This window comes from Stegodyphus dumicola, chromosome 1 (assembly GCF_044657685.1).
Source record: "Stegodyphus dumicola isolate Sdum_Otavi_A_Nest chromosome 1, ASM4465768v1".
In the NCBI taxonomy this organism is placed as follows: Eukaryota; Metazoa; Arthropoda; class Arachnida; order Araneae; family Eresidae; genus Stegodyphus; species Stegodyphus dumicola.
Genome location: NC_140768.1, coordinates 276,296,195 through 276,315,595, shown reverse-complemented (window position 1 = coordinate 276,315,595; position 19,401 = coordinate 276,296,195). Strand labels below are relative to the sequence as shown.

The 19,401-nt window shown below is 33.2% G+C and overlaps 1 protein-coding gene across 5 annotated transcripts in view; it reads right to left on the bottom strand.

The window, feature by feature from the left end:
- Positions 1-288: 288 nt before the first annotated feature.
- LOC118190902 (sulfotransferase 1B1-like) overlaps positions 289-19,401 on the bottom strand; it is a 246,669-nt gene continuing 227,556 nt past the window's right edge. For all 5 annotated transcript variants that reach the window (XM_085807231.1, XM_085807234.1, XM_085807227.1 and 2 more), the window contains 4 exons: positions 11,925-12,054; positions 9,064-9,164; positions 8,771-8,954; positions 289-2,516 (listed from right to left, as the gene is read on the bottom strand). In XM_085807231.1, coding sequence (XP_085663357.1) covers positions 2,296-2,516; positions 8,771-8,954; positions 9,064-9,164; positions 11,925-12,054 — 636 coding nt within the window. In that variant the 3' untranslated portion in view covers positions 289-2,295. The remainder of the gene's footprint in view (positions 2,517-8,770; positions 8,955-9,063; positions 9,165-11,924; positions 12,055-19,401) is intronic.

Sequence of the window (19,401 nt, the reverse complement as noted above, 5' to 3'; positions counted from 1 at the left end):
TAGAAGAGTATGTGTGTTTTCCAATTCATGTTACTTTGAAGGTGAGTAAATGGTAATTTTTTCCATTTCAAATAGAATTTCTCTTCAAGCATTTTATTCAAACTTTAAGTAAATGCTGGATTTTCATGTACATGCAATTGGTAGTAACAGAGAAAATTGGTACTAAATTGAATTCTTTTGATTATTTCATGATTAAAAAGAAAATAATAAATAAAGACTTTTCAGAAACAATTTTTTTATACTCATCTCGAACTGAGTTAAAGTGCAGGGGTAATCAAACACACAAAAGAGAGTTTTATATTTTATTACGAACCCTGTACATAGAAAAGAATCTACATTTACAATCTTAATATTTAAGTCCATACATCACAGGTTCATTCTGAAATTATGTAACTTTTAAGTAACTCTCACTATATTAGACCTCTCACATTTGTTATAATGATGGGATATTTACATAAAATATTAACACATGACTACTAACAAAAATTTTCACCATAATTGCAAAGACCAGTGACTGAAATGGAATTCATAAGAAAATTAATATGAAATATGATTTTTCACATTATATATGAATACATGTACAAGATTTATTATAATTCAAACAAAATAAGGCAAATCTTTTTTTTCATCCTTCTTTTTCTTCAAAAGGCAGCTCAAGGCCTTAGAATTTCTCTTCCCACTTTTATTATAATGTTTTTATTTAAAATTACCACAAGCAGAATAAATTATCAAATGTTTCTATACTTAACTAAAATCTCCAAGAATAAATTATTTTACAGTAGCATAATTTTATATTATATGTGAAAGTGATTAGTAGTATTAATGTTAATTATAAAAATTTGATGTATTAATGAATAGTATAAAAAGCCATTATGTTGATAAAGTGAGGCACATCACAAAATTCATAATACTGATGAAGCAAATAGTTAATAAAAGATTCACTTAAATACCACATAAAAATATGATTTAAATTTTTTGATTTGCCAGCTTTTAGTTAATTTCTATTTCTTAAATGTATCTTTTTTCCATTAAATATTTTTATGTATTTCCAGCATTCTTATTAAATAATTAATTGCAAACTGAAAATACTTTACTGACATTTATTAGAATTTGCTTTCTTAAAAAAATTCTTTTTTATATATATTTAAATATGAACATGTTATAGCAACATAAAATTACTCATGCAAAAGTTAATATTTTTAATAATTTTCATACCATTCAGAAATTTTTGATATCTTTTCTTAATGCTAGTTTTATTTGTTAAATTTTGAAAAATGATTTTTTATATGGCATTATTATTACCAATATTTTATCATACTGAACAAATTTGATTATTTTTCACAGTAACAGTAGAAAAACAGTATGTTTATATTAATGTATGGTTTTTTTAATGAAAGCTTTAGAACAAAAACTACTTACAAAGCTTGCTATTAAAACAATTTTGTATTAACTTATGCTTCTACTTTTTAATACTGTTGTCATGCGACAAAGATTTTTACATAATGCGAGTTTTAAAATAAAATTTTAAGAATGAGATTGAATTCTAGAAGATTTCTATCAGTTAGAAACTAGATTGTCTGTTTTTACCAAATCTATTACAGAAACTAGCATTTATTATGAGCGAATTAATTACTAAAAGACAGTTATCTAAAGTTTGATTATATTTTGAATACAAAGGCAAAAACTGGAAAAACTATATTCTAAAATATATTAGCTGAAATACTTGCAAAAATACGGTTCTGTATTCAGATTCACAAATTCAAGCTTTAGTGCTACTAATTTTATAACTTGTGCAAAATATAAGTTCATTTCATTCTTTTCATGAAAGAATTACTAAAAAAACTATCTGCATAAAATATTCTACTGAGATTTTTTTTAAATTCAAGCTTCAACTTCCATCTAAAGCTTTGGTTGAATCGTAATATATGTACATTATAAAATACTGAATACTATTGATACATATAAAGCATATACATATTCAGCATACTGAAAAAACTACCACTTTTGAATTTTCCATTTCCAGGTTTCTCTGCGTCCCATATTCATGAAGTATATACAATGTCTTTTGTAAAACCGAACATTTTCACTGTTGCAATCTGTGCAGTTGTCGTACTTTGTGCAATCAGTGGAAGTCAAGGACGCAAGTTGAGATGAAGAATTATTTGCTTTGTATCATGTGTGCGTGGATAACTCAGAGTGAGAGACATCCATGTCAACCATTAGTTGATGAATGCTTCATGGTAATGCTTAAAAAATCTTACTGAAGAAACTCAGCATCAAGAGTTTTTGATATCATCAAGTAGCATGTTCAGCTGCATTGTTTATATTTCCATTCTGCATTACCATGGGCTTGTCCAGACTTTTAGTTGTCTCATTGTCATTATTATTCTGGTTATCAATTTCATCTGGATGGAATATTAGCTCCAAATTGCTGTTTTGCATCTTCTCATTATATAGCTTGTTGAAAATCGCATTCTGCTCCTCGGTGAAGTAATTCTTCCAGTCTCCAATTATGCCTAAAATTTTTAATTTGATTAATGTTTAGAAATATCACCACATTTAACATATTGCAAATTTGATTATAATGCAAAAATAATTGTAATTTTCATATAAAACACATTGGTATATACAAGTTCAAGAGTGAAAAAAATCATTTAATAGTTTTAAGTATTATATACTCTGTACTCTTACTTTCTGTACTCTTTTATATACTTTTTGGAGGGTGGACGAAGCACCATAAAGAAAGTGACTGTTTTTATTGAAATTAAATATTTGTAAAGCTCATGCACAGATAATGAAATAATTAAAATTCAATGCCATAAGACCCATTAGTGGCTAACAGTTGCATACTGAACGTTCAAATCAGTAATTGGTAACCCCCTAACATGCTTACGTTGAGGTAAGCAGTTATAAAAATTTCTAATCTTATCCTGTGCTACATTCTGTCAGGCAATTCCTCAATTGTGCCAGATCTGCGACATTTTGGGGTGCCCAAATGTGTCGGCCTACCTTATGCCATACATGTTCGAATGGTGAAAGGTCTGGTGACGTTGCTGGCCAAGGAATAATGTCAACAGCTCGGAGACAGTTCACAGATAGACAAGCAGCCGTATGGGTGTCTGGCATTATCCTGTTTTAAAATGGCTACACGATGGCGTGTCATGAAGGTTAAAGCAACGGTCGCAAGATGTCATTTACATATCGTTAAGGCTGTACACAGGATAACTAGGATCGCTCTGCTGTCGCAAAAGTTTAGCACCCCACACCAGGAATAATGGCTGTATGCCTCCGTAAAACAAAAATTGACTGGAACCGCTGGCCCTGCCCCTTCGACTCGATGGTCATCTGCTCTAAGACAAGCGGGATCATTGCTGAACATTATCAAGAGTTGCAATGCCAATCAGTTGGCAGTCATGATGACCGGCTACTACACCACTCCATATGACTTCTTCGTTGCTGTGCGGTTTAAAGGCGGATTTCTTAAAGGCAGCCGTGAGCGCAACCCCATCACAGCCAAACCAAAGAATATGTATTGTTAAGAAGAAAAGCTTCGCAGCAGCAGGAGTGGCTCCCTCCGAAAGAAAAGGGACACAACTGCGCATGCGTGAAATGTATGTCGCCAAAAAGCCCCAAAGCTCGAAGCTGATGTCGAAGTTCGAACAGGTTCGACGGTCACGTTTATCAAGAGTTTAAAGCTGTGTGACTCCATTTTTTTTTCCTACATATTGACAGATATAAAATCAGACATCAAACTGCGATATGGATAATACAAGTTCAACTATTAAAGCAAAAAAAGCTCGAAAATTCGAGTTTAAATTATCACGAAAAGTCAAAGAACGTTTCATCTTAACCCGTGTTTCTCAATTTCCTGTACACGTGGCGGAGGTGGAAAATCTCGGCCAGGTACATCGCAAAGGGGGAAATTCTCGCCAACAGGTTCCGTAGCAAATCCCTTGGCGAAATGTCCGTTTTCTTTCTAGCGACGTTAAAAGACAAACTGGTTTACATTACGTCTATGCAGCCTTTCCTTTACATAGACTTGGCCAAGCCCCGTGAAATGGTGAAGTTGCCGCGGGTGGTATGCAAGAGGCTGTAGCATATTAGAAACTGGACAATCATCCGATCTTGCCTGGTTATTCATGCACCTTCGCTTTCCAGAGCCCTGATTACACCGATTAGTACCTCGCAGCAACCATAATTGTGCAGTCGTGTCTGTACAGTGCAGGTGGCGGCCTACTGCTTGGTATGACCAGCCCGCTTCATGCATCCCTACTATGTAACCACATTCGAAGTTATCCAGTTGTCTGTAATGTCTTCGATATCGTCGTAACGGCATTATTGGTTGTGTCAACCAGGCAACTGCAACCCCGACAAGAAAAGCTAAACCATCCGCATCCGTTACCTATTTTATACGATGCTAGTTGCGCAGCAGAAACGCGCGTTATTTCCGAAGTTAAAACTCATATTGGCCCTGAAAATGTAATCATTTGCATACTTGATATGAAGAAATTTGCATAAAAATTTCGAATAATCAGATTACTTTTTTTAATTGGTCTTTTTTTACCCCAAAGAGTGTATTTGTTATTAAATTATAATTAAATGGCCTTTTTTCAAATTTTTAGGATTATGACAAGCTCACCAGAAGCCGACTAACATGAAAAATTCTTAAATTTTCAATTCTCAATAAAGGAAATTTTATTCTCTTTCTTGAGAATTATCGAGACATTTTCCTTTAATATTATATGCAATTGAAATCAGTATGATTTTGTTAAAGTTGAAGATACTTGACAGAAGATACCAATTTCTGACTACTGCAAAATAGAAAGGGGAAAAAATCGGTCATAATGGAACTAGGTAAAAAATAAACTTTACTTTCTGACTACTGCAAAATAGAAAGGGGAAAAAATCGGTCATAATGGAACTAGGTAAAAAATAAATTTTACACTTTACGTTTATTTATGATAACCAATGCTTATTCTTTCTATCTTAGACCTTTACATATGAACTGCTGTTCATAATCTGCTGTGGATAGCGTAAGGAATTTAATACAAGGAATTACTTTGAATTACCTATCGGCTCGAAGCAGATAAATTAAGATCTATAAGTGAAAAAATTCTAAATGTGCAGTAGCAATTTTATCATGATGAAAGGGGTGGGGATGTCATGTGCAAAATGGTGAAATTCTTGATTTATATTAAAAGTTTTTTAAAAAAATTCGCATCCGAAGATTTACTTTAACATTTCGACGGGGAGAGGATTCTTCCAGATAGGAAGAAGAAATACAAATAATTAAACTCGCAACCAAGTAAACATTATATTACACATTTTTAAAATTAGAACTTATATTTCATCGGAACCACACACAAATCACGAATCTGCAAAATCTTTACTTCCAGAAAAAATGTTTGACACGAGCGTGGTTTTTAAGAAAAATCGAGTTATGATTTTTACACTCAATCCAATATACTCAGATCACAGAATATGTTCTTGTTCCGTTTAGCATTGCGAATAATATTTACGGATGGCCAAAGAAATCGGCCCTGGTAGGAAAAAATATGTCGGCCCTAAGGCACTATATATATGAGTTATCATTGTCATCATCATTATCGTCATAAAAATACTTTTATGAAATAAAAATATACCTTTGCAGAAAAGGAACACTTTATATATAGAGAGAAATAAATAACAGAGATTAAATAATTATATAAACAAAACAGCGGTTGATTCATAATTAACCATTTAAATATTTTTTAAATTCCAGGTGCCTAGGTAAATATTTCCTCCATTATATATCTTCAGTTTTTGCTTTAGCCAAAATATCCTGCTCTGTGTTTATCAATAGCAATGACCCCAAATTAGCTTGCTTCATAGTACTCTACCTTTTACAATTTTTAATTTTGAAAAAGCTCTTTCGCATTCAACTTGCGTTATAGATAGGGTGAGTGCAAACTTATAAGCAAAAAAGACATTGACATGCGCGTTACTATATAAATTATATTTCAAAGAGTAATTTATATACGGACAAGGTGGAATTTTTTCCAAAATTGCATATAGCTTTGAATAAATGCTCCTTAATAGATAGGGAACTCTCTCCTGACTCGGTATCAGATTCAAAATAATGTTTTTCCATTGAATTTTTTAGTATTTCCCATTTAATTACTAAGTTCTGATATTCATTCTTAAGATTATCAATTGTTACATCTGCATAGTGCCCTAATAATATCGATAAATTGTCGAAAGAGTTCGGCGACAATGTCTTCGAAAAGTTTTTGGGATTGAGAAGTGATATGTCTTAATACATCTTCTTATGCCCTTTAAATCTACGTTCCATTGAAGAACTGGTGTTATCCATTATAAAATTAAAGACAATAACTCCAAATTGTTTTGACAGGACGACTGAAATTACAGTCGGACGTTTCTTCGTCCATTCGTTTTATTTTCGGCATCTTCTAGCAGGTAGTCCTATAATTATAACACAACCCAACCATTCTAGTTTATTATTGCAACCCGTTGCAAACGATTTTAATGCGTTAAATATTAAATCGAAGTTTCTAGAAATGGCTTTTTAAGAGCTTGTAGTCTCCCTAACCATATTATATGCTAGGATGTAATGTAATCATTTCATCTGCAAATATTTCGTTATATAGTACATTGAAATATTTTCAAATATACGTGAGCAGACAAATTTTTTCTAAAAGTTGATATTTCGTCCGGAGTAGATTTTGGGATTTGTCGTATCTGTGCATTTTGTATATCAATCGAAGATATACTTTTGAGCGACCGTAAAATGAGTTTTTGACGAGAGAAGGCATAACAGTGGCAAATATCCTTGAATTCATGGTTGTAGTCTTGTGATATTTCATTAGTCCTATGTCACGAGGATGAGCTGTTATATTTAGACAAAGGAAAGCGTCGATGAAAGATGAACTCAAAAAAGGCCGCTGTGGAGATAACACAGCCAAGTGGAGAAAACCAAGAAGTCGAGGAAAATGGATGTGTGTCATTTTTCAGATTGCTATGGAAATTAGCTTTGATATTTAGTTGACTGAAAAAAAAAAAAAAAAAAAATGCATGGGAAACTGGCTGCATCGAATGCGATAGATGGTTACCGTAAATGCTGGTACTAGAAGCAAACAAAAAACAAAACAAAAAACAAAAATTTTGTCTATTCTCTAGAATTGTTCTTCGTGATAAATCCCAATGAAAATAGACTGGATTTTTTAGGTAAAGGAAACATGTGCTAATTTTCTGTATAAAAATAAATTCGCTAACTTGATATTTCCAGCAAAAAAAGTGTAATTTTATCTTCAGCTCATTTCGACAGTAGTAAAATTTTAATAAGCTGTAAGGTTTATCCTAAGTTTTTAACAGTTAATTTTGAGTTAAAGTCACTTTCCTATCCATTCTTAATTTCAGCTTACAATTTCCTGCCAGAACGTGCTTTCAGAATCACGGTTAAATGCAAATGAAGGAAGAGCAAGTATTTAAAGTTGAAGTTCTACTGCCTTCGTTAGAGAGCCAGAGATTCTGAGCAGCGCGCGTACGCATTTTAGGCTATTCTCTGTAAAGCTATTTCTATGATTTCTATGCTCGACCGTATTTCAGGCCCCTGATAGCTTCGCCGTTTAGCTAGCGTTAAAGGGCCAACTCTTGTAGAATCTTGATAGCTTCGACTATATCTCTTTAGTTAAATTTTATTCTTAGTATTTCTCAGTTCAAGCCCAAATGGAGGCTATGCTGTTAACTCCAAGAAGGTGTCAATTGTTAAATTTATTTTGAATAATAAATGGTAATTAATCCTTCATTTCTATCTGATAAGCGATTATTCGCTTACCAGTTCTTAAGGTTCCACAGATTTAGCTGTAAGTTATAGGTTGGAACATTACTAAGTATAAAAATATCTCTCTTGGCTTAATTATTTCAATAATGAAAGAATAAAGTAGAACGACACACATTCTGCTGGCAATACTTAATTTGGAAAAAAAGAGCATTGTTATAAGAGATAAGATCAACTCATTTAATTTAACGGTGCCAGTTGTCAACGTTGGCGCATGTAACTTTTCGCTAAAACTAGTTTCGCGTGTATTATTCTATAATGTGAAAGATCCAATATATTTATTCATAGCCAGTTACTGCTGTAACGTATTTGCGTTGCTACGCTACCAACATAATTCCACTAAGAAATGTAAATTACCGCAGACGATTATCCGCAATAAATATCCGCAGACGAAGCGCGCGCTTAATTTTTTTTTTTTCCAGTTATTCTGTAAGTTTTGACTAATAAAGTTTGTTGTTCGTTCAAAAAATGGCGAGATTTCTTTAAAACTTCATTACACTGCACATAAGACGTGGATTAATCCATGAGATCTGCAAACGAAATAAGAAATCACAGCAGATTTTCCCAATTTCACAGTTTAGAATGCAATGTTTTGTGGGTAAATTTTGGTCATCAGTTTCGGTGATGATAAAAGTTATTGCTCAATACGTGTAACATTACGATAAAAAATGTTTATTACGCCAGTTTCTTGATCTATTTCTGGTAGGCCATAACCGTAAAACGCTACAGCAAACTAAGCAGATCTTTCTTCCACATGGCAACAACAGCACATAATGCTAAGGGACACCACAATGATAGAAATGCTAAGTGCACTGAAGTTTAGAGACACTATATATAAACTTCAGTCAATAATTTTAGGCGTCTATCTCTTAAAATTAGATTAGGCTTAAAATTTATTGAATGGCGTTTCTAACATTTTTAAGGCAAGCTTACCTTTTCTCATAAATTTCGACTGAGTCATATCAAAGAGGTCCGAAATAGGCAGAACTTCTCTGTTGACCATGTTATTGCTTTTCATCTGCTCAAACGTGCAGTGGTTTGAAATGGCCTCTATGGCCTCTGGTGAGAGTGGGCGTCCCAAGAAGAAAGCAATCTTAGATACCATGCCTGGCAAATCCTAAATCGAGCAACAGAAAAGAAAGGAATCAGTTTACAACTTTAAAAAAAAATTTGAAAGAGATGTAAGAAATAAATATTTAATATCAATAATTAGATACATTTCTTACCAGTTTTAACTGTTCAAATGAAATGAAGAGCATTCTATCTGGATGTTCTTGGCAGAACCTCCAGTAGGGTAAAACGTGATCAAACCACGAGCCATACACTACTGCAAAAGACAAAGAAAAAAAAATGTTGTCATTTTTTTAATAATTGGAGCTTAAAATAACCTTATATTAAAAAAAATCCGTAATCATACGTAAGTGGAATACAGTATATGTAGGCTATAACATAACATAAAATGAAATCCTCCCTTCCTAAAACGATGACATTTTAGGAACGTCAAGATGACATTTTTTATGTCACTGACTCTGGACAAATTTATTTTAAATAAAAGTATTTAGAGTATTTCTTCTAATTTCACTTTCGTCTGATACTAGGCAAGACGAAACTAATTTATTAAGACCTGCATTTACTTTATTATTTAAAGTAATTTTGAATTTAAATGTAATTACGTCTGAAGGGTAAAAGTCTGCTTCAGGTTAGGCATTGATTTTGCAGAAAACTCAATGAATTTGGAGGGGACCAGGCATCAGGACATTTCCTTCCCTGAAGACCTCATGCCGATCTTCCATGATATGTTTTTTATATAATATGTTTTTTATATGTCAGTTTAAGATTTAATTTAGCCTAATTTTAAGATAAAAAAAATTAACTTTCTGTTTAATTTAATATGCGTTATTCAAACTGTATAAAAAGTTAATTTCATGTTTTTTTCCATTTTAATCAATTTATTACTCGTTCCGTTTAATTGTTACAGCACCAAATTTTTTTAGTTACATGGATTCCAATATTCAATGACAAACAATGACCAGAATGGTCAATATGATCCCCAAGAGCTGGATAAAAGATTACAGTGGGCTTCAATAAAGCAAGGGTTTTGAAATGGGACAGTATCACCCAAAGTGGAAATGTGCACAATATCACCCAAAGTAAGAATGTACACATACCAAAGAACAATCCCTGTAGTACAAAGAATGTCCAGCACCTATTAAAAAGAAGACCAACTTACGGCTGAAAATAAACTCAGTTATACATTCTGACGAAAAGAAAATGAATTCCAGAAACTCGCCACCGTAGAGGTATCAAAATTCGATCCTGGTGAACAAATAAGTTCTTCCCTTGGGCACACGGGTCGAGCCTTATCCCAGTGTAAAGATGATTTAGTTTCTGAACAATTATCATAGCATGTACAGAAATATAGCAATGAATTCCTATTTTAACGATTAGCACTAAATGCTCTAAAAGCTCGTAATTTGCAGTAAAGTCAGTAGCCATAGAAGTAAAGAAGCTATAGCAATTTAAGTCACATCCAGGTTTTCTTGTTCAGAGCTAAGAGCTGTGCTAGCACTACCTGTGGAGTCTCATGGCTAACTGAAGACCTTAGGTGCAAAGACACTTCATACAGGCTCCTGGGCTTAAGACTCAGAATTGAATGTAACGAATTGTTCTTGAATGTAACGACTAGCAATTACATATCTTTCTGTGCGCATAACATATCTGGCTAATTGAATTAAACAGAGTGAAGCAGGATGAGTCATGCAGTAAGGACAGAATCTAATTGGATTTTATAAAAAGTCATTAATTTCATCTCTTCCATTAATAAAGTCAGAGGTTAAATTGCATAATTTATATCGCGATACTTTATTACATATTTCGTTTCAGTATCATGCACTTTCAGCCATTTAACCTATTTCCAGATAATGTGAAGGACATCTTACATAAGGGCAACTTAAAAACACAAAATATCTCAATCAATTAAAATTTAGTAAACTTGATGGCGGCATAGGCAAAACATCTATTTTAGAGAAAGTCCAGTTAACTTGTCGTTACAAGCTAAAATTAAAAAGAAAATGGCATTTTTATTTTATTTTTTAATATGTTTAAAGGCACGGAAAGTACTGGAGCTCAGGTTGTGTACGACCAATAATTTGAAAATTATTTTAGCTTTATCTTTCGGTTAAAGTCATGAGTTCGTTACTTTTCTGAAAGTAATCTCGGAGGTATTTTTCTTCATCCGCCTCACTCTTCTAATCCAAAAGCGAATTATAAAAATGTTACCAAAGCGGTCGCAATGTATATATTTAAATTAAATTAATTTTTTTTTAGATAAATACATAACAACAAATTTCCCCAAATTTAAGAGTCATACCTCCTCTTAAGCATGAAACTGGAGCAGTCATGGCAATCTCCAAGGTAGCGAAATATAAACCTCTTTATCACAATTGCTAATATATCAAAATCAATTTATTAAGGTAATTTACCATTTAATTCCTTACATTAAAAGAAAGCATACCTAATTAGTTTTTCTACAAAATATGGTATTTAAGTCGTTTAATTACTTGTACTGTAGAACATCTTGAAGATAAACATGTAAGGCCGCTTTGTAGTTAAAGTCTCTTTTGCTCTCGTGAAATAATTTTAAAAATATGAAGCCGAAATATAATGCCGTATTATATGCTGAGGAATACGGTAAAAATATATCATACAAAACAATAAAATAGAAACTGTGTGCAGTGAATATCTCTGTGTTTAATTCTTATACGATATTCTTTGCCACAGATGTTATTCATACGATCTTTAAAATCCATTTTATTACCACCGTCAACATGCCATTATTTTTCAGAAGAATGGAATGTATTGAATTGTGCGTTTTATGATTTATACATGAGTTGCATAGAATGTATTTTATCGATTGCAGAACAATAATTTAGAAGCACACAGCATCGTTTTTGCAGAAGAACATTAGGAACACTTGCGGAACCTTCTGTATTATGCAGTATGGCGCTAATTACAAGTTAAATGCCGATGTGCATGGGATATACAGGACCATTATTTGGCATTAACAGTATTTAAATGGCATACTTACAATATCCCTTCATGAAAAGATGGAGGAAATCATCCCATGATCCTTTGTAATTTCCCAGGAAGGTACTCATGCGATGATGATGGTAATAAGAGACTGCATTGTCTTTTGGATTTCGAACCACGTAGATGATCTGTAATAAAAAAAAATGATGCATGAGTCTAAAAAAGTAAAATAGGAGGTTGTTGTAAATGGGAACTATTTCTTTCAGCTGAATATAAAACATTTAATTATTTATTTTGTTTCGGGTCTTTAATAAATATTCTCTTTCCTTCAGTCCGTGGCCGGAAATTATTTTGCTTAATGTTTATTCTTCGTATTTTGAATCAGAAATTTCATTCTGGTTTGTATGAGATGGCATACAAACTCTATCTTACTATGGTTTAATGACATTAAGAATAATTATAAAAGTAGTTATATAAGCACAAAATAGGATGAATCAAATCTTGGTTGTGAATTTCTTTTTTATTATGCAAGTAATTTAGAAGTTAATTTAGAAATTTATGCTTCTGTAGAATAAGTTCAGAAGAGAAAGGAAAGAAGTTTGTTAGCTGTTTGACTTAAATAACAAATAAGTAAAAAATATTAGAAATTTAAAAAAATGATATTTACATATTAGTGCAGCTACCTTGAAAGAAATCGCTAAATTTTCAAAATACGGCAAACTCTAATAACCACCCATATAACAATTTTTCAGTTTTAAGTATCAACGTCGCCATTTTAGTAGCCATCTCTGTATTGTATTCTAAATTCTTTTTAACTATATTTTTATTTTTTGATTTAAAACAAATTTTAAAATTTCTTTCCGTATATGCCTGCAGAGGAAATAAGTGCAGTAAAATGCTTAAAGAATACGGTATTTTGCTATAAAATTGCTAAAGTGATTCAAAATTACGAGCAAAAGTGCTTCAAGAGCGAAAATGTTTTAAATTCCTTTTCCTCCTCATATTGAATCAATCTGAATCTATCTGATATAGCTTCCATTAAAAACAATATATTTACGCCATATCTGAAACCAACTCCCGAATCCTCTTTGGAAAAATTCAGGTGTGCATTGTTTTACCCACTGGTTTACAGACACTCTACCTTGTTTACTCAGCAAACTTTTGTTCGTATATATTGTCTTTGCCATGCCTAAGATGCAGAATATTTAAGTCCCGCTGTATAGTGGATGAGGAACCAACGAGAGTCAAATTTCTAGGTACCCTAAGTTGCTGCCAAAGATGTGTGGGACCGCGTGTTTGGAGAATAAATACGGATCGTTATCAGGTTTTTACTTGGTTTGTTATTCGTATTAGTGTTTAAAATTTTCGGAGTGTTTGAATGTACCGCTTGCTGATCACCCTCTCCCAAAAATGCATCATAAACACAAAATAACGAGTGATGATGATCCCAAAAAATGCATAGCAAACAAGAAAAAAGTCAACGAACTACCCCCCCCCCAAAAAAAAAGGGAGGTGTCGCCATGAACATTTGTACCGATTGTTAGCTTTTGAGCAGGACTGGTAGGAGAGGGATGGCAACACTTCTTGGTCTGTTGCTTCGTTTAGGGATTATAAATCTCCTACATGTCCTCTTATGCTACTCCCGCTTCCAAACGCAACTTAGGCGGCGCAGTTGCATGATGCAGGCACCTGGACATGGTCCTATGCTTTGTGCAACGAAGCTGATGTCAAGCAATAACATTTTCTGTGGCTAATATATCATTACAGATGAGAAATAGGAAATCACCTCATATGCGGTCGGGTCGTAAATTTAGAACCCCTTTTTTCACGGGGTGGGCTGAAAAGGAGGGGATAATCTTGCTCGTGGTCTTGAGAAAATGTGGGGGTCGTTTAAACATCTAACTTCTCTACATTCAGTTTTTATACAGAGGAAAATATAAATTGAATTCTTCGAATGAATGCGATTTTGTACAATGACAATGTATTATTGAACGATAAACTGTAAGGCAAATAACACCTTTTTTTAAAGCAGGGGTAGAAAGGCAAATATTTGTTACATCAATGAATTTGTAGAAAATATTGAATTTTTCATTTTGAATGCTATGTTCCATGTATGCGAAGCAGCTGAGTATCTGAGAAAATAGTCTTAACCCAAATGGCCTTCAACCTTTTAACGTCTAAAGGACTGTTTTTCAATTACATTGTGGTCGCTGCTTTTTGGTTGATTTTCTAATGACATATAAACAAAACATTAAATTGTTTTTAATTTGAGACTTATGAATAAAATAACGCAAACTAGACTGCAGAAAATTCTTCAGAATGAAGTTAATACTGAAAAATACATTTATCCTATTATCCAATTTTATCCTACAAGAAATCTTTTAAAAAGTGTGGAATTAGGAGTGCACTAGGTGGAAAGATTTTAGCAACAGTGATGACGAATTTCTGGGATTCTAAGAAACGCTGATGTATTTGCTAATTTTTTAATGCAACAGTTCCGCTTTCGTTGCATAAAGTGTTATCATTAAAATAGGCACTTAATCCTTTTCTGTCTAAGTATTTTTCGCAAGTTTTAACCTGATAAACCACTGTGCGTCTTACAGACCAGGAAATTGAGGTATAGTATAAATCGCCCTTCATTTCGTATCAGTGCCGACGATTCCGATAAAAAAGGGTACCTTTTTAGAAACGAACTTCTTAACGAAGAAAAGCCGTTTTATGTACAGCATAATGTCTAAAAATACTGTCAAATTAAACAGTAATCTTGACTTTAACGCTTTTGCATGCATTTCTTGAATTGATTAATAAATGTAAATTTGTAATTTTAAAAAAAATGTATAATATTTTATTTAGTTACATGCTAGTTATCTGTGTTATTGCTTCGTTTCTGGTATAGACCACCCCCCCTCCCAGAAAAAAGCGTTTTGCTCCTCGATCGCAAAATTTTCTCGATTTTTCATTACTTAACTAGTGGAATTTCCTAGTTCTTCCCCCCCCCAATAAAATTACATCTCTGCGACAACAACTGAGTGAAATATTTGCAGCTCTCTACACATAAATTGAATGTTTATTTAAAAATAAAATATTTTCTAATTTTTATATCCCTTTTCTAGTTTATATGAAATTTCAAAATTTAACGTTATCAGTTAATGAAATACTTGCAAGTAATATAATGGTTCTGTGAAATATATTCTTGATTCCAAACCCTTACTGCTAGGCATCAGCCCATCGCTTTTAGAATACATTATTAGTCCAAATGGACAATTTGCCCAGAAGGATTATTAATTTCATTTTGGCATTTTGCGTTGAAAATATAAACGGCGAATCACTTTTCAAATTGTTGCCACCAAATATTATCGCCCTGTATTATATTTAAAGAAATTAAATAATGAAGAGTCTGCATGAATGTATGTATGTTTCTCGCTTATAATAAAACGACGGTACCTAGAACCATCAAAATTTGAATAACGTAATCTTCCATAGAACATCGGCGTGTGGAAGCTCTAATTTGGTTAATTATCGATTTCATATTTTATAACACTTCAACGAATTTTTGATTAACAAACTCAGCGATTTCAAAGCGAGCAATGGCAACACTGTACGAAAAAAAAAAAAAAAAAAAACACATTTTTATCTCCAGCGAGCGATATATATTCCTGATATACTGATACTGAATGAGACCTAAAAACACTTTTCTTTTAAAATATATCTTCCCTTATGATCCCTAACACAGCCGTTTACTTTCCCCTTCCGTAATTAACGTCAGTCTCCTGCTCTTGACCGCATTTGCCAAGCCACCGAGAAGAAGAAGTGCAATAAGGATTTTACGTTGTAAGTTATAGGACCCAAGCCGGTAAGCAGTCTACATGCTGTGGTGGGAATCAGGCGCGCTATTGACTGTTTTCAGCGTGTCATGTTTTCATTTAATCATAAAACGGAACATATCTGATGCTCCAGATTTTAGCCAATAATATAAGGATAGCAGACCGTAGGAAGGGAAATACTCAAAAATTTAAAAATAATAAAATATTTTTAGAAAAATCTAGTCCTTATGATTTCTGGGAAAGTTCATATATAGAGATTCATTTGTAGAGACATAAAATTTTTTTTGGAAGCATGAAGGATGAAAAATGAGCAACGCCTTCGCCAGGAATCGAACCACGAACCTCTAGAATATGCGCCCAGCGTGCAGACCACCACACCACGAAGACATGTTAAAAGGCGGGAGAAATACCTTATACATTTTTGTGACAAGATAGTTTCTACATAGGCTAAATAGATTGGCTCAACTTCTTGGCGAGTGAAAATTCTAATGGGGCTGATATTCACCTGGGAAGTCTATAGGAAGGTGTTGCATTTACAATCGCAGGAAACAATCCATCATGGTTTGACGGTAGATTTAATTTCCAAAGACGCCAGTTAGCTACATGACACTTTTTACAAGTTATTGGCCGTTCCTTTTCTTCCACAGCTTTACAACCTCATCAGCTACAATGCAACTCATTCTTCTTGATTGTCGAATGTCCGTCCTTTTTTCTTCGCTCTCGATACTTGTCTAATAGAACGCTTTCCAATTATTTCATCCCTTCACTTGATAATGGAAAATTCCTTCGTTATGACAAGCCCATAAGCAACCGACTAGTAAAAGCCGCTGAACACTGGTAGTTCAGTTACAGGTTCGAGGCCTGGTAAACGAGCTAGATATATGAGCGTTTTCGTGGTTTTCCCCGTATGCAAAGTGGATACGAGCCAGTTTACTTTTATCCAGGGGGCATTCCTGCCTCTCTGTGCAGTGGCTAACAGCGAAGCAGGTAATAAATTTTAAAAAAGGACACGCTTGAAAGGTATTTCCCCTCTAGTCTGATCTTCCACTCTTCTTCCTCTTCCATCAACCTGTCGAGAGGACTTTCGATTCGACAGTATGTAAAGTGTCCATAAGCCTCAAAGAAACATTCATGCCTTTTCCAAAATGCGAATCCAGGCCACAGGCTATGAAGCCAGTTTTCTTACCTCCACGCCTAAAAAATAGCTTCTATTTCTGCTAGTTATATTACTAAATTCATTAATTTTCTCTGAAAGAACTGATAAAGAAATCCAGGTGAGGAGAATATGAAAGAAAATTTGTGAAAAATCGATAAACAGAAATATTGAAAACAAAACTTTTACAAAAAAAAACAAAACAAAACAAACAAACAACAACAACAACAACAACAACAACAAAAAAAAAAAACTTGAAAGCTTTCAGATTTTATATTACGCCCTTAATCTTTCGTGTGTTACCTTTATTTATTAAATATCATGTTCTTCGCACTTGAACCTTAAAATTCAATTTATCTGCAATATCACAAAAAAGAGACCTCGCGCGTAAAATATCCGGTGTCTGCCGATAACATCGCGGACGAAAATGTCGCGGAGAAAACAACGCAAGGCGAAAACGTCGTGCTGCAAAACATCGTGGGAGAAAACATCGCAAACAGAAAAAATCGCAGTTCTAAAACATCGTGGTACAAAATATTGCCGTCGAAAATAAAGCGGTTCAAAAACTTCTCAGTTTAAAAACATCGTTGTCGAAAATATCGCGGTAAAAAATAAAGTATCGACAAATCATCGGAGGACGATAACATCGCAGACATGCTTTTTTCAGGCTTTAATAATTGTAAATGGATATTCCAATAATTTAACTAATAAATTTTTGCTGAAAAAGGAAGAAGGAAACTTAATAGTTAAGAATAAACTGAAGCAGAATAAGAAAAGAGTATTAGATTAACAAAAGTGAAAAAAATAATCTCATAATTAACTTCGCAATTTTTTATAGATAAGGTCATGCAGTAACTTATCTTCCTTTTTCTAATCTTTTTTAGATTATACTTTTAATGAAAAATTACCAGTAAAAACTTTATAAAAAATGATTTATTAATGACCTTTGTTAGTTAACTATGTCGGTTTAAAATTCTAATTAGGTGCTATGAGTTGCCTTAATTTTCTATGCTTAAATTTCCTTCTTACTTTTTCAGCAAAAAATTATTGGTTAATAAAAGGTATAAAAGTTAAAATTATCCTTCTTTCTATTTTGCGCTCATAAATCATTATGGAAATATCCATTTACCATTACTAAAGCCTGAAAAAAGCACGTATGTGATGTTATCGTCCTGTGATGATTTGTCGATACTTCATTTATTACTGCGATATTTTCGACAACGATGTTTTTAAATTGCGAACTTTTTTAACCGCTTTATTTTCGACGACGATATTTTGTAGCACGATGTTTTAGAACTGCGATGTTTTCTCTTTGCGATGTTTTCTCCCACGGTGTTTTGTAGCACGACGTTTTGGCCTTGCGTTATTTTCTCCGCGCCGTTTTCGTCCGCGATGTTTTCGTCGGCGATGTTTTCGCGATGTACGGCCATATATCCGTACCAGAAGATGCACGCTATGTTAATATTAATGGAACGCTTTGAAATTCGTTGAGTTTGTTAATAAAAAATTCAGTTACAAAATAAGAGTTACCTCTTTCATATTTTGTATCATCTATCACAAATTCCAAATATGGGCTTCCAGATGCCGACTTTCGAGTGGAGGACTAAGTTATTCAAAATTTGATGTCTCCAGGTACCGTTGTTTTTTCGCTATGCGAGAAACAAGCATACATTCATGCAGGTTCTTCATTATTTAATTTCTTTAAATATAATACAGGTCTCTAATATTTGCTGATAATTTGAAAAGTGAAACGCCGTTTTATAGTGAACGAAAGCAAAATGCTAAAACGAAATTAATAGCCTTTCTGAACTTATGCTCCTTTGGGCTAAGAAAGAATGGGTAAAAACTGCTATTAAAAATTCTGGCTTATCACAGAAACGGAACTGTATGCAAATTAAAACAATATTTATCCAGTATAAAATATCATTATTTATATAACAATTTTAAATAACTATCACATGAATCAGCAATTGCATAAAATTTTTAGTCCAACTTAAATCAAAGAATCAAGCACACGCAATAAAGACCAAAAGTAAAGTTTAAAGAAACGCAATTATTCATGAAATGAGTTTCGATTAGCCATAAAAAACATATTGGCAGATGTTTCATCTTACCACAAAAAACTAAAATAGAAGAAGATATAGTTAATGTATACGTTCTTTGCCTAAATCTAGTTGCTAGGCAACTAGTTATTCCATAAAGCACAAAGAAGAGAAGTCGGAAATGTTGGATTTGCCGTGTTTTTTTTTAGATAATGGGATGATATAAAGACAGGAGAAATATTTGTGTGACGTCTGTTTGACGATTCTGTCCACTACGAATCTAGTAAAAGAAGAAAACATTAAGTTATGTCAGTAACAAAAAACATTCAACTTGTTCATAATGCCGTACGTTATTGATAGCACAAAACGAAGATGTTAAGCATTTTCGTGAAGGTGGGCAATTATTTTTCGTTATATATGTTTTTCGCGGAATTGGGGTAGATATTGGTGCCGTTTATGTTACTTTACACCTGGTGTCACCTCATTTATCATCCACGCGATGTCGCAAGTTTGCCA